The sequence below is a fragment of the Anser anser genome, assembly GCF_964211835.1.
Source record: "Anser anser genome assembly, chromosome: 3".
Classification (NCBI taxonomy): domain Eukaryota; kingdom Metazoa; phylum Chordata; class Aves; order Anseriformes; family Anatidae; genus Anser; species Anser anser.
Window position 1 is genome coordinate 26,599,831 of NC_139722.1, and position 16,310 is coordinate 26,616,140.

At 37.4% G+C, this 16,310-nt stretch overlaps 1 protein-coding gene across 35 annotated transcripts in view; it reads right to left on the reverse strand.

The window, feature by feature from the left end:
* Positions 1-16,310, reverse strand: part of LOC310897568 (dystonin-like) — a 298,423-nt gene that overhangs the window by 45,626 nt on the left and 236,487 nt on the right. For all 35 annotated transcript variants that reach the window (XM_083831325.1, XM_083831319.1, XM_083831327.1 and 32 more), the window contains 9 exons: positions 15,046-15,287; positions 13,845-14,051; positions 10,019-10,138; positions 9,738-9,845; positions 7,795-8,013; positions 4,581-4,784; positions 1,451-1,682; positions 879-1,105; positions 57-179 (listed from right to left, as the gene is read on the reverse strand). In XM_083831325.1, coding sequence (XP_083687451.1) covers positions 57-179; positions 879-1,105; positions 1,451-1,682; positions 4,581-4,784; positions 7,795-8,013; positions 9,738-9,845; positions 10,019-10,138; positions 13,845-14,051; positions 15,046-15,287 — 1,682 coding nt within the window. The remainder of the gene's footprint in view (positions 1-56; positions 180-878; positions 1,106-1,450; positions 1,683-4,580; positions 4,785-7,794; positions 8,014-9,737; positions 9,846-10,018; positions 10,139-13,844; positions 14,052-15,045; positions 15,288-16,310) is intronic.

Here is a 16,310-nt window from a genome sequence, read left to right on the forward strand (position 1 = left end):
CTTTCAGCTGAACAAGCATCTAACGTAACAGATTTAAGCATCTGCATTTCCCATACCTCATCTATACTCTTGTTGACAATAGGTTTGTCAGGCTCCCCACAAGCAGCTCTAAGTTCAGAACCAAGGCTCACAACTGTTTCTAGTTCTTCTTGCAATCCATCAATTTCTTCTTTAACAGCCTACAAAGGAAAAAAAAAAATCCAACACTGCCAATACTAAATTTAATAATCTATGTAGAGCTTGCTTTTAAGATAGACACACCAGTATGTGACTTTCGTTTCTTTAAAGTTGCCCGGACTTTTGGATGCTTGTATTTTAAGCATCCTTAACCAGCCACTGACCTTTGCAGTGTCAGAGTGAAATCAACTGACATCAGTCTAAATTATAACAGTGGATAATGATGTCATTTTGTATGAGATGGGAGAAATAAACAGGAAGTTTTAAATTAGATTTCTTTAATCAGAATGTTTTCTTTTTCAGAGGTTATCATTCAACTTTCAAATTTTTAGCTATCAGCATAAATAATTACAGACTTAGAGCATAATACACACGTCTGTATCCCTTTCATTTAGACGTTAGGTTTAACTCGGAATCTAAAGTATGTGTAACTTTTAAAAGTCTCAGTGACATGCGTATTATACATGTTTATACACAGATATGTAAATATAATGACAAGCACAAGTTGTATGCTCATTGCAATTAAGCACTGATACGTATCATTTGCCATAGACTCTTGAGATATCATTATAGTAAATTTCTATGTAATTATCCCCCTTTGTCTCTAAAAAAAAATCTCCTGTGGTATTCCATAGCAATTCCATCTTTTCCCTGCATAGTGTGAATAGAACATTTTAAATCAACAGAACACTTGCACTGACCTCAGCAGCTTCTTGCTGTTGCTTGACTACAGATGGGTCAGCTCCAGGTCCCTCCAGTTCTCGAATGAAGTCCTGAGTATCTTTAATAGTAGCTACAAGAGCCATATGATCACACCAAAACTTTTCAGCTAGTTCCATTACGTCCAACAATTTGGCCTCCCTTTCCTCAGTCAAGGTCTGGATGTCTTGCCAAATGAGGACCATTTGGTCTAGTTTATCTTGAACAGCTAAACAACAAAGGAACTAAATTACTACCTTGGCAAACAATTCTTGGCCATAAATATCTCTACAGTTCTACAGCAGAAACATATGTGAACATTTTAAAATTTAGACTTTAAAACTGTTTCTTTACAGGACTTTTTAAGATGTTAAGTGGAAACAACCAACAAGGCATTTAAAATTAAAACAAAGGTCAGGTCCACAACTATTAAAACAATGCCTTGCTTTTTTATATCTTTCACAGCTTCTTCAGAAGAACACAATCCCCAGATTAGTGAGCATCAAAACTGAAGAGCTTTATGTGATGCAGCTTCCTGCATTTCCACTACATGAACCTTTCCTCACTCTACTACCTTTAGCAGATATATCCTTGTCTGCTCCTTCTGAGCGCGCAATCATTTCCTCCCCTCGCTGTTTAAGCGTCTCATAGACCGGCTGAAGTTTTTCCAGATCCATTGACACATTCTTATTTTCACTGATTTGCTCTTTAATCTTCTCAACCTCTGCTGAGATTGAAGGTGGCTGCCTCAGACGTTCAACTATGCGTTTCAGACTCTCAAGAGTTGGATCTATCTTGTCATGAAACTGGGAGGGTGGTGAAGAACACAAGTAAGGGATAGAAGAAAAACATTTGAAAAATTGCATCTGAAAGTTCTCTTGGAATAAGGTACTTTAAAATTGACATATTTAATATCTCTTGTTATATACATGCAACTTGCAATACCCCCCAGTGGCTCTCCCCCTCTTTTAATATCTAAATTAAAAACATGACCTTGCAAAACGGTACGTCCTCTGAATTTTAGTATGAAGTCTGGGTTTAGTTCAGAGACACTCCATCTGAAAATGCTTTACACATGGCAGCACCTACCTGCCTGTAGTCCTGCAGAGTTAGAGCATCACTTTCTATCTTATTTTGGACAGTCCTGGCTTTCTGATTTCATCATTTTAGAAATATATTCACCTTAATATTAAATACATGTATTTCCATATCAGGACCAACATATCTCATATAACCACTGATTAAAATTTGATATTTAAGGTCATTCAATAAGACATTTGCCTGGTGCCCAGGTGGTGCTCATTAGTGAAGCAAATGTGCATTTCCTTCTGCAACTAAAAGCACACAACAGCAAGTATTGCCTTCACCCATATTTAACTCAGGTCAAATATGACTTGAGCCCAGATGCCCAGAAACTCAGCTACATCTTTGTTAATTAGCATGGTTCATCCGTACTGGTCCCAAGTTAAGTTCTAATACATGTCTTCGGATCCATACAGATTGCTAAAACCAGCTTACCACCATGCCCTTTCCAAGTAACAGAAATTGGTAACTTGTGGGTAGAACTACTGATCCAGCAGGATCTACAAAGAGCACTCTTGACTACTCTTGGGAACGGTGCTAGAAAAAGTACAGCAAAACAGGGTTACCTACCCTACACAAACAAACAGATACAGCCTTTGTTTTTAGAGGAATATGGGCAAAACAAATGTAATTGCTTATTCCCAGTGTACAACCCGCTTCAAATCTGACTCAGACTAGTGTTACAGACTCAGACTGATGCTACCTGTTTTCACCAGAAGTGTGAATATCACACAAGCTCTCAAAATGCAATAATACGTAAAGGTAAGCAGATTTCTTCAAGATTTCTGTAAAACTGATTGTGGCAACAAAACCTTACAGAAGTGATTCAACCTGAAATTAAATTGGCAATATCCAGGTCTAATTCTAGGGCACACATATTGCATTTTTAAATTGTCAGTGCACTCAGTGGGCCTCACTTTACTCTTCAACGACTGAGACAAGGTGTTTTAGAACTTAAAAGGAAGAAAGGGAAGTCATTATAACCTCTCATTCTGGCTCCATAGTTCACATGCTGCCTTTGATACATAAGGCAATTTAACATAATTTGAAACCTGAAGATTTAACTAATTATTCTTCCAGGACTGTCTAGACAAACACTGACATATCCACCATGCTATAGAGTATGGTGATACATATTTAATAAAAAAGAGATTATATAAAATTACATTCTGGACATTCCAATGTTTTGCTTTCTCATCTGTGGATACATTTATGTACACGAAATACTTCAAGGTTCATTTTATAAGTAATTAAGTGTTCTTTCAACATCTGATTCTAGCTGTTACCAAAGAATGCATTTTTATTCTTGCTTTCTGTACCTAGCCTTCTGCGCTTCTCTGTACTTAAGCTCTTCATGTTAACGTCTATCACATACAAAACAACAGATCGAATACTGAACAAACATCTTGGTTTTCAAACGTACAGCTGCAAACTGGGGGAGGATTGAGCATGTATGACAAAGAAAAACACTGAATCTAAATAATCAGGCTTCTTTCAGAGATGTAAATAAGGAGGCTGTTTAGAACTACTGAAAGTACAATATAATAATGTCTATAACCAGGTCGAAAATAGGATGACATCTGATGTCACCTTTTTCCCTTATCTTCTTAGATTTTGTCTATAGTGGTTAGTTAACACAGTGTTAAGTACCATGACCTATGAAGACAATTATTTAGAATGCAAACTTGATGAGAACTTTAAGGTCTATTTCTTGATTTAGTATTTTAGACCTGAGCAGAAATACAGCACTTAATTTCCAGCCAACAAAATAAAAGGGGAAGTTATCATAAAAACAGCAGTACAGAACACAGTATTTTTATTCAGGTTTTTGTGTTCATGTACACAGTTTAATGAGGTTGGGTTTTTTTTCTGAATTTGTTGTCAAATGAAAAAATTTCAGTTAGGATATAATGACAATTAATCTAATATCTAGTAATCTCTAGGATCTGATACCTAACAATACTCTATCAAGGTTCATTCCACAGAGTGATGAACCTAAGATGCACAGCAGTTAGGGACTTGATCTGAATTTTCTGCTTACGATGACATTTTGTGAAGTCTAACTTTGCTCACAATACTTTTATAAAACAGTTCAAGCATAAATTACAGTAAGTTCCTGTAGGGTCTACAATAAAGAGCAAATGCTGTTACCGCTGAAGTACCCTCTAGTTCCATCAGTAAAGGACTGTAACTAAAGCTGCCAAGTCCTAGATATAACTTTATGTAAGCTAACTGATTAATAGTGACAACAATATCAACTAACAAAGCATCAGCTAGTAACAGACCTGTAAAAAGAAACAGAATAAACTGAAAATCCCACATTTTTAGACTAAATGTTCCTTTTTTCTTTTTTTTTTTTGTTTTTTAACTTTGACATTGAGAAGCTGGAACACTTTCAACTGCAACAGAATCATCATAACAGTGACCAATATATAAAATTATAAACCCTCAAAAAAAAAAAAATCAGCGCCATGAGCAGTGATATGAACATTCACAGGCCATTTAGTTGAAAAATCCAGATAAAACAGCAGTTTAGTCTTGATATATACATATAAGATGATAATGTCTGTGTATCTTTCCATTTGAATGAATCCAATTATACTTTAAACTTAAACTGATACCTGGGTACACTGAGAAATGGCTTCATCCAGCGCCAAAGCTCGCTTTTTGACATCTTCCTTAATTTTACTGTAAAGGGTGTCAGCTGCCACATATTTCTCTTGGATAGAAAAACCTTCTCCTGGGCTCAGCTCCAGCAATTGAGGCCCGGTTTTGTTCATCTTATCTATATGAGGCTTGTGTTCAGCAATCAGCTCACGCAGTTGCTATAACAAACGAAACAACTTATCAGTTTCTTACGCTTACACCACCACATTACAGCTGTCCACACTTCTAACACATCCAGCTGGCAAGAAATTCCAAACAAATACCCGTCATCTTAATGTAAAGCACAAATAGCATCAAATAAAGTTAATGACTGCTCTGCCAGTGATGGCGCCCTTTCCAACACCGAGCTAGCCAGCCGTGAAACATCACAATTACAGATGCACTGGCAAGGCCCAGTAGGGCATATCCCTCCTCCTGTAGGGCTATCATTACGTGTAGGATGCAAGGTGCCAGCTATGCACATGATGCTGGCAACAGGCACTCCTCGTCGTTTTTAGAAGCTATAATGACAGAAATGGCAACCATATTCCAAACATTTGCATAACACCACTATGTTTATACATTTTCATGTTGATATTTGCTACTTATCACGAAGACTTCCATTGAAGAGCGTCAGAGAAAGAGGTATTGACATTACAAGAATATTAATGCAAATTGTCCTTGACTTAAGAACAGGAAACTAGCACAAAGAGGGGGTCAAAGAAACCAGTGAAAAGGACAGAGGATAATGACAGAGGCCAATGAAGACAGATCAGCAGAGAACAGTCAACCAGGTTTAGCAGTCTCCCCTGCGGCCACCAGACCACTCTGTCTTCCCAACAGTGCTGTTACTTCAAGGACGCAATGTTTAACAAGTAATTAATACGTACATTACATTTGATCTCATCTACCTACTCACTCTCATCGTCCTCCCCTGAAATAAGTCAAAACTGCAGTAAACTGGGTAGAGACTGGTGGGCCTGAAAGGTCACAAGGTAACCGTTCTGTCTGCTGACTTGACTACTTATTTTGGTTTTGTTTACTTGCAACCACAGATGTGACAAAAGGGAAAGATTTGGAGGGGGGAGTAGCCCAACCCTTCCCTCCAGTTTTATTTATTTGCTTAGCTCATCCTTTCCTTTTCTGAAAAATCCCACTGTCTGTTGAGGCACTGTCCCTCTCAGTGCTGTGAACTCCACGCATTTCTAGCCTAGAGCCACTGCGCAGGAACATGAGAGGCTGGAGCAGGCACATGCTCTGCTCCTCCTAGCTTAGGGTTTGTTTAAATTAATGAAGACACAGAAAAGGGCTTGTATCAGTCTCAGTGTAAATAAATCCTCTTCTCCTCAACTGAGGTCCTTCCCTTAAAAAGGAATCCTGTTACTGGCTTGCTTCCTTGCTCCTCCCTGGAAGAGGAGAGGTTGGGAAGATTGAACAGACATTGACCATGACAAACCACTGTTTCCTGATGAAGGAATAGCAATGAAAATACAAAAAAAAAAATCTGACTCCAGATACTTACTGAGAATGGAAGTCTACTTGTATGTCTTGCACCAAGAAAAATAATATTGCTTAGCACAAGAGGAAAAAGCTAAACTAAGAATGGTTGTAAAGTTTTTAGAAAATCATCTTATGTATTTTATGTTTGTGCACAAATAGATCCCCAGAGTCCCCATTTCGAGGTGCAAACCTTACGATGCTGGTACTGTCACTCTGCCAAAAGCTAAATTCAAACCAATTAACTGCATGATAATATAAGTGACTATATATGAAATATAAGGGAATATAGAAAACTATTCATATTCGGAACCCTTTTTTTTTTCAGTATTACTACAAATGATCTGGTCTTTGCCATGATCTATGATTGGGTAAACAATTCCAGTAAACAAGCATTTCAGATCAGATTACGTGTTAAAATTGCCAGACATTAATCTTCTACTTAAACAAATCTCTGCTAATGGCATAGCCCAGGGAAAATGCAAAAATACAAGCCCAGATGAAGGGCCTCTCAAGCAAGCAGAATGATTAAAGTAGATGGGGACCAAACCTATAAGTAAAGCAGTGTGATTTGGTTCATGGTGACTAATCAAGACAGTTCGTAAAACTCCTATTAGATACCTAGTGTTTGCAGAGAATGTTTGTTCTTTGTGGACACAAACGAGTGAACCCCGTGTTTACCAGTGTATCAAAGTGGCACATCTTCATTCACTGGTCTCAGAGTAAACAAGAATTTGAAGCCAGGTTTCACCCTATCTAACTTGAGTCACTTAATTGAAACAGCTAAAATTAAAGAAGCCCACAAGTAGTCACTCCGTGCTCTGCAAGGAGAGCCAGGTACCTCCAGTAGGAATATGGGCTTTGCACGTGCTAAAATCTGCAGGCTTTTAACACTGGTGGGATAAACCTGATGCCATGTAATACTAGTAGCCATCTATGAAGCATACAGATTTTTATCCCAGCTGACTGATTATTCCTCTGTGTAAGAAAGCCCATATGGAGGCCAGCCCACAACAACATTCCCTCTATTTTGCGATGTTATGTTAAACAATTATTTCTTTTCATTATTACATAACAAGCATACTATATGTGAGAAATGGTTATGGGGCTGGCTGGAGCCAAAGCACTGAATTCTTGGGCCTAGAATTATCAGTCTTTAGTTCCCAGGATATCAACAAAATAAATGCCACTTTTCAAAATATGTACATGAGGTCAATATACATGCTTACTTGTATACAGATTGTATACACAGACATTTCAGTTTCAGCAGGCTGACAGCAGGTACTCCAGTTCTTTCTGTAGTCTCCTATTACCTTTTCTTGGTTCTTTCTACATCATCCAATTTCTGTTCTTTCTGTTTATGGGTTCAGTTTGTTCCAATACTGCTTACTTTTAAATACACTTCTAAGCTATCAGCTTTTGTATGCTCAGATCTGTCACTATAATGGCATTTTTTCCCCTTTAGCCCTCTTCTATGGTTATACATTGTTTGCTCTCTTCCCAGACAATCTTGTTTGTGTGCAGAGTTTGGGTAACAGTAGAGGCATTTACTATTATTATTTTAAATAACTTTCTTCAATAGAAGTATAACTGTCTGGGTTATAAGTACTCACTAGAGTAACTCCACAGTTCTAAGCAGAATACAACTTAGCCTTTCACACTTTATTTTTTTTTAAACAGCAAAATTCTTACCCGATGCTCTTCTTGTTGTTGCTTTAAAGTTTCATATTCAAGGGCTGGTGCAGGAAGCTGAGAGATGATCATTTCTGTTTCAGTTAACCATGGCCAAAGCTCTTCATAAGTCTCCCAGAACTGATTAACCAGAGACTGAGCCCGTTCCAGCTGGAGGTTTCTCTCAGAGTTCATTTGACAGACTGTATCATATTTCTGTAACAGGCTTTCCAGTTTTTTCTGTAAAATAATATTAACAAAAAAAAGCAATGTCTGTCTTTCCACATGTCTATTACCCTGATTTCTAAACAGTCTTTGATAATTATAGCACCAAACCGCAGCGAACCAAATCTATGTTTTGATTGTATTTCTACAGGACCAGAGTGTTTAGAGGAAAGAATCAATATCGTGGGAGATCTGGATTTGGCACGGTGCTTTCAAATTAATTAAAATACGTTTAACAATATCTGATATTTACAAACAACACCATTCACAGGACTTCCAGTCAAGCTGCAGATTATCTGACTGCACGTTGTAGCCCCAGTTCCTTACAAAAGGCACCCATCTTCAGCAGCACTTGGCAGAAGCTAAGTTTTCCACAGCATTTCTGAATCAAAGCATCACGAACAGTGCACAAAAATCTGGCTTTTGAAAATCTGATAAGAGAATAGAGTATGCTGTCCTGCTTGTAGCTTACAAACTTTCCACAGAAACCACATTATTTTCCAGGTTATCATACATTAATTAATGAGGATGTGTTGCCATTAATAATATGATGGAACTACAAGGTTTAAACATTACAAACCTACTCTGTTTGGGGATATGATAACAAAAGCATCAACGAGCTATACATTCTTCCTGTGGAGGACTGCCCATGTTATCATTTCCATGAAATATAACATGCAGCAATGCATGTAAATACTAGCCTTGGAAAAATTAAACATATAAATAAGCCATTGAATGTGAAGCAAAAAATATTTTTTGGCAGAACAAACTATCGTTTCATTTGTTATGTCTTGCATGTAAATTACGTATAGAGATGCTATCCAAAGGACAAAACAGCCTAACACACACAGTATTTTTGACTAATGCATATATTCAACAGGGACCCACCTAAAATTGCTCTCCCTTATGACTACATTTTAATAGACTGAATATCTCATCTATTTTAAATTCACTTAAGAGCAAATCAAATTTATTCAGAGATGCTGCAGCAGAGCACAATTAGTGAAGTACTGTTGGTCACTGGAAGGGCCCAATTCACATAACATATCCAGGCACATCATTCACATAACATATCCACAACTTAGCACCAAAAAAAAAAAAATCCATTATAAAATGCCAGTAGGAAAGATCTGCATGTGTGTATACACATGTATAGATACGTTTATATGTTCTGTCAGCCCCCAACCTCAGGCTCTGTGTGTACATATAAATAAATGCATAAGAACGCCTTTCATAGTCTGTGTTAGTCAACAGGATGGAATATTCTTGGCAAAGAAGAACAAGGCTCACACTGAAATCATCAGAAATGAAAGTAAAGATTCACACTGAGGTGCCAGCCATTGAATGGGGCACAGAAATGCACACGCCCAGCCGGAGCTTCACAGACCCAAGAGAAGCGAGGAAGACAAACAGCCAGATTCCACACGCATCACCCCAGCTGACTAATACCTACTCACTCAATCATCTCATTGGCTAAAACACTATTTACCACGCCAGAGACAAATGGGGCTACAAAGCAGTGTCAGACAGTGAAGTAAGTACGCAGTGCTTGCTCTTTGAACATCCTGAAGGAAGAATAGAGATACACGACAGCATTTCTTCTGGTGTTACAAACCTCAGACTAAAAGTGGATGTAATTAATGCTTTTTCATTAGTATTTCAAAGGATACGTAATAGGAATCTTCCTACTTATATATTATCTTCACGTCCACTGTAGCTGCAAACTTATGGAACTTTACCTTTATGGTCTGTTTCTCTTCTTCAGTGCATGTGTTCATTATCTTATCCCCAGATTTAACAAGTTCATCTATAGTATCCTTGTGTCGCAAGATCTCCATGGTAAAAGCCTTGAAACACAATAAGAACTGGTCAGCAATAAAAAATAAAGAGTACATGGAGCAAAAACTATTTTTGAAGTGCATTATGATGGACAGAAAATTTAATCACACTAGTACATTTTCTAGATGGAGAGCGTGCTGGCCAATAATTAACGTGACAGTTGGAAATGCATTTCTTTTACCTTTTGAACTTGTAGCTGAGCTGTGGTCTGGTCTTGCTCAAGCCTAATATCACCCAGAGACATCAGTTTCTTTTCTGTTTCTCCAATCCAGGCGAGCTCAGCATCAGCTGCTTGATCAAACTAAATGAGGGAGACATGAATTAGTTCGGTGATTCTATATACGTGAAATTAGAATGACTGTTTCAAAAATTTTAAAGGAGATTAAAAAGCATACTTTTGAATTGGTAGAAAGATGGCAGTTCACTTTCCATATAAGTTTTTTATATAAATTAAATACAAAGCCCAAAATGGTTCTGAGGGATTGTAATAAAATCAGCTTAATTCATAAGCATGACAAAGCAATGGAAGTGTATTTTTCCAAAGCCTACAGCTCTCTAACAGACATACGAAAATTAAAAGGGTTATGATTTCATAATTTTAACTGAATTGTTTCTTTTTATTCAACTTTCATGTCTTTACCATCTCTGTATTTATTATTACTGCTCCTGTTGTAATTACCCTAAGAAATAGCTGTTTGATGGTATCTTTTTGATCTTAAAAGCTGCCTTGATATTAAATGATTAAGGTGAAACAATCACAATTCAACTAAGTCAATGAAAAAAAAACACTGAATTCAGAAAAGACAGGATTTCATCTAAATCTAGACCATGGATTAAATTTGAAAATACTCTGGGGCATTTGGGTGCAGCCAGTCCTTTCACTAAAAGATTAACTTCTGAATCCTGTTAGTCAACACTTCAATGTTTCAAAAATTACCTTGAAGCACTAAGGTAATTAGAGGATTTAGAGGATCTTTTTCTTACTAATTTGAAAAGGAGAGTAAGAGATCCTGAAAAGAAGTACCTGGGGATCCAATTCTGCTGAAAAGTAAGAACTTGCTGAGAAAATTTTTAAAAATCATGTATTATATCTTATGCTCAAGTTTCTAGGCATGCATCTTAGCACATACATATTGTAATACTCGAGGCAGCTCTGAGCTTCAGCCACGTTATGCAGGATGGTCAGATACACAAAAGAGTCATCACAGAAACTACAAAGAACTAACTACTTTTTTTCTAAAACGCTGATCCCTGCTACAGTTAGATGAAGATTATCATGGCTCTGAGTTATTCTGAAAGTCTGTTAGGACATTTTAGGTCAGAACTTGTTACTTGTGTTGTTGACTACCACGCTTTCTTCAGAAGTCTCTTTCTGACCGCACTCAGTCCCTCTTGTCTTTTAAATCTGACGGTCTGTGCATTTGTGGCTGTAGAACCATGACAGCGTTGCTCCTGGAACAGAGCTGGAGTTCGCTTTACCACTAAATCACTCTTGTCTTAGTGGTTAATTATGAGTCACGCAAAAACAAAAGAAGCAGTTCTGAGATTTCTTTCTTTATGAGTCAATCTTTTTCAGCCTTATTTAATCCATTTGTTACATGAAAGAGAGCACAAACATTCTTTTTCACTATATGTCATTTCTCATTTAAAGTAAAAGAAAGAAAGTTTTGTCCTAAATATTGTGACTTCCCAACAGAAAGGTATGTTCCGAAACAATTAGCACTGTAAACATTAGCACAAAGCACATCCACCAGTGGTGTTTAAATCCTGACTTTAGAAACTGCATTTCACAACCAAGCTCTTTGGAAGCCCATCTATTTATGACCCGAGTAAATGAAATGAACATGATGTCAAATGTGTTAGAGGTACAAACTAACTGCAGTGTGATTTGCTGAGACCAAATATTGATGGGCATCTCAGTAATATTGATCAAATATTGAACGGAAATAATAAAATCAAGGCATGGCACTGAAACATCCAGATTCCATAGAAGTGAGGAAGGACTGGACTCTAAACTCCATTTGATGAGGGTAGAGGTTTCAAATTTGCAATGTGCACATATAAATAACATTAAGGAACAAAAAGTGTAAAATTGGTGCTCTCTGCATCCAAAATTCAAAGAGATTTTTTTCCATTATGCCTGGCAGAGTTATTTTTGAGAGCCATGACTTCATTTAAGTCACTATAAAATCATCTATTTCATCCCTACACAGTTTAACCAACCATAGTTCATTGTGGTACTACTTCTTCTAACCAGGAAAGACTGTCTTGTGAATATGGCAGCATTGTGATTTGCTCTCTGAATGTTTTGTAAAGCATTCTTTGTGGCTGCTTTAGAGTAAAAAACAAGTAAGTCAACCGCAGAATATGACCTTCTGTTTCCTTGCAGCACCCTTTGCGCTGGGGTAAGATACTGACCAGTACCTTTAGCATTGAGAAATAAGGATGAAAACATGCAGCTGAATTTCTCTCTTAGATAATTCTATCCATTTGGGAGGATCTGCATTGGTTTATTAAGCTTTCAAGCCTCTGCTTACAACACGAAACAATATGCTTAGCCGTTCATATAGCTTACTGCGTTTGTCACCTCAGCCCAGTAATGTCTATCAGAAAAACCACACTAGTTCCATTGAGCCCTCATGTTCTCGGTGGCTTTGTCCTCCACCCAGAAATTTTTAATAGTATAGGTACTTAAAGTAGCTGCAGGGTAAGCTTACAAAGCATCAGCTTCTCCAAAAACATTTTTTATTATGCATGGTCAATCTCTGAGCAAAATGGAGAGCAGCTTGTCCTTCACTGGAAACACGTTAAGCCACTTAACCATGGGATGTAGTACATGGGAGTATACCGGGGTGGTGTGAGTTGGGCTAAGTGGAGGTTAGGGGGATGCAGCAGTAGGGTGCAAGATGCCCTCGCAACACCAGCTAGTGGAGCAGCAGCGCTGGACCTTTCCATGCCTGGATTTGAATCTGCTGAACTGGTGCTAGGGGATGCAATGTACTCACACTATTAAGTAAGGTTGAAGGAGAGCCAATATCCACTCTTCTATCTCGCCCTATCACTCACCAGAAAATCACCCTTCATTTTTGAGGGTTTAGTTTAATGAGATGAGATAATATTCAGAGCATACCCTTTAAAAAGTTAAACACGAAGTTATTTTTAACCTCGATAATAAGGAGATCTGAGTTACTGCCAGCCTCTTTCAGTCGGCTTTCAACAAACTTTGGAAGTGTCACACATGCTTTCTCCTTGTCCCATTATAACCATTTACAGGAACTATTAGGAGAGAGAAAAATCTCCACCGATATTTTTATGTCTGAACTGTAGGCAGACCCTGCGAAATTGTGTCTCCACAATGCTTTTATAAGCACAGAGCTTAAATATGGGTCTATTTAGTGATGAATTTAGAGTGGCAGTTTTCAAAGTGTACCATATGTATACATCTGTGTGTGTTTAGAAACTTTCATGTATTTAATAATTCAATTTTTGTGTCCCAAGAAGAAAAGTGTTGTGGATATGAGTAAAAGCAATTGTTATTTAAATTCTCCTGGGCAGCTTGGGATAAGATGATCCAGCTTTTAATTGTCAAAAGTACCAAGGAGCTAGATAATCAACTGATGCTTGAAGGTATGGCAACATTAGTGATCTCGATGTTGCATCCAGGAAGATTCGCTGGGGAACTGGACCATATTTTCCTTAACACAACCTGATCTGTGAAAGATATGAGCCATTCAGTTCTTACTCAAGCAAACTCCCACTTAAGAAGCCACAGGATAGTTAGAGCAGTATTAGCTACAGGACTGAGGTTTGTGTCAACAAAAGTCAGATGATTACACCAGCGTACATTCTGGCATGCATACCTTTACAGTGGAGTCACATTCCATTCAAACAGGCCTTTTGCTGCTCGAGCACAACAAATATTTGGCAGCACTATTAAAGGACATCTTCTGTTCAGCTACAAGTTGCCAGAGACAATTTATTACGGCCCAAACCCCAGTTTTCCGTACCTGCTGGGATCTCAGGATGGCAGCGTCAATCTCATCCACCTTCTGCGAGATCGTGTCGCTCACTAATCTGTATCGCTCGTTGTCCTCTGTTATCATCTTGTCGAGCCCCTCTCTGGCCCTCCATGGCACCAGCTCCAGGAAGGCACTGCCGACTTCATTCAGGGTGTCCACTAAAGCTTTGTTGTTCTTTGCTTCTTTTTTCAGCTCCTGAAAAAGGCCATTTAAAGTAAATGTGCCAGCACATGAGCTGAACACACACACAGCTTGCACATGGTTTTTATTCTCTCAACTACCGTGTTGAGAACTGAAATGTGTTCCAGGCACACCAAAGGGATAAATTAGCACAATTATTTTCAGCTCAGTTTTATGAGCTTTTTGATACTTGTCAGTTGTTTGACAGAAAAGTGAGTGATGCTTGAAGGTTTCTATAGAATAATCCTAAAAACATTTCTCCAGTCAATCCAATACTCTGAAATTCTCTGGAATTTATTAGAGTTGTTAGTACTTAACGAAGCAACCAAATAACATAAAACTAACACATATTCTTTGCACCCTGCAACTCCATAAAGAACTAAATCACCACCAGAAGTATGAAATGAAGCAAAATATGATGAATTCAAGCGATTCCTGAAATGAGCAATGACTGGATTACATTCCAGTCAAATCATCATACAATCCTTCAGGAATGACATTTTCCTTTACAGGAAACCCTATTGCTGATTCATTTATTTTCTTTATATAAATATATGTATCGGAAATCTAATGGATTTTTTTTTGGCTTTTTTCTCTCAAAACTATCCAGCTTATGCTACAATTTAAAAAAAACACTTATTGATAAACGAATTAGTAATATATTTAAATGCTGTCTTTTTTATACTTTTTAGGATTTTATCCATGTCATAACTAAAGAACCAAAATAACTTTGTTTGACAATTTAAGAGTTTTCCCAGGATTAGGCAGCTGCTCGAACAAAAAGGAAATGTTGTGCTTCTGTGCTAAAAATAAACCTCAGCCCAGTTTCGTAAGTGATTATAACAGATGACTCTGGAAAGTGAGTTCGATTCTTAAGTGCTGCTACATTTAGTCAGATGAACTGATGCCAAATTAGTTATTCACAAAACAACTTCCTGCCAAACAGAAGTTAACACAAAACCTAGTCAAATCATTCAGCAATAAATAATTCACAGGTTCTAAAACCTACTTTTTGTCTTTCTTGTGCTTGGCTTAATTCTTCACCCTGTGGTATTTGAGTTTCATATGACAGTAACTCCACTTCCACTTTATCGAGCCATTTGCAGAGCTCCTCATGGGTTGAGTGCAGTTGACCTGCAAGCTGCAGAGCCTGCTCTAAGGTCTTGGACACGTCAGAGCTCAATTTTGTAATGTCTTTGTACCTCGCTTTAATGCCTTCCAGTTTATCTTGAATTATTACAACTTCATCACCTAAAATATCAGAAGGATGTTATTTCCTGTGAACACAAATCCTTAAAAGAAAAAAAAATCCCAAACATCAACCCACACCTATTACAGCAATCTCAATAATTTAATTTATAAAATGACCCCAACAAGGTGACAGGGCAAATCCTCACCTCTTGTAAATTATTCTACTTCACTAAAAGTCTACAGAGCTACAAAGTTTACCTCAATTCAGGATCTAACCTTCTGTGGTTTTTTGCTTTACTAAAGTTTCAGAAAGTAAGGAATGTGACCCAAAATTTAATGCAGATGTTCTTTAGAAAATCACAATACTTCTTAAAAAGCCCCCCCTCAAAAAAAAAAAAAAAAAAAACACCCAGATTATAAAAGTCACTGAAAATACTAAGAAAAAAATTCAACCGAATATTAACTACAGTAATATTTTATATCATTCTTTAACATGTACACTCTTTACCATCTGTTCAAAACAACTCAAAAGGCTAAAATAAAAGCAACCTCCTGAAATGTATCAGTATATATTCAGTTTTCATTACAGAATATGCATAATGTTTAAGTGTGGAATAGAAAAAGGATTCCCCTCCTTCGGCTGTGTCTTACAGAGTTCAACAACTATAAAAGTACTGGAAAATCTGGACAGATGTTGATCTACAGAACAGACACGTTGTGTACAACTGGAATGCAACTTTTCCCACAATATTAGCTCCAATGGTCAAAGCTTTCCTATTGCAGTAAAAGGTAGTCTAATATCTCATTCATCTGTGAATGGCTCCAGGGAATTGACTGTGTCCACTGCCAAACAGCCCTCCATTCTGAGTAATGCTCGTAACTTCCTATTAGGAATGGAATGCAGGTTCACTAAAATAATTTTCCACTAAAAATAATAAGGAATTCAAGGGCCAAATTCCCTACAAGCATAAATGGACTTTTGCTCACATACATTTGGTCCAAAACATAACCTACCTTGACCTCAAACCTTTATTAAAATAGACAACTGCAACCGCTTTAAGCAGTAAGTATGGACTAATATTT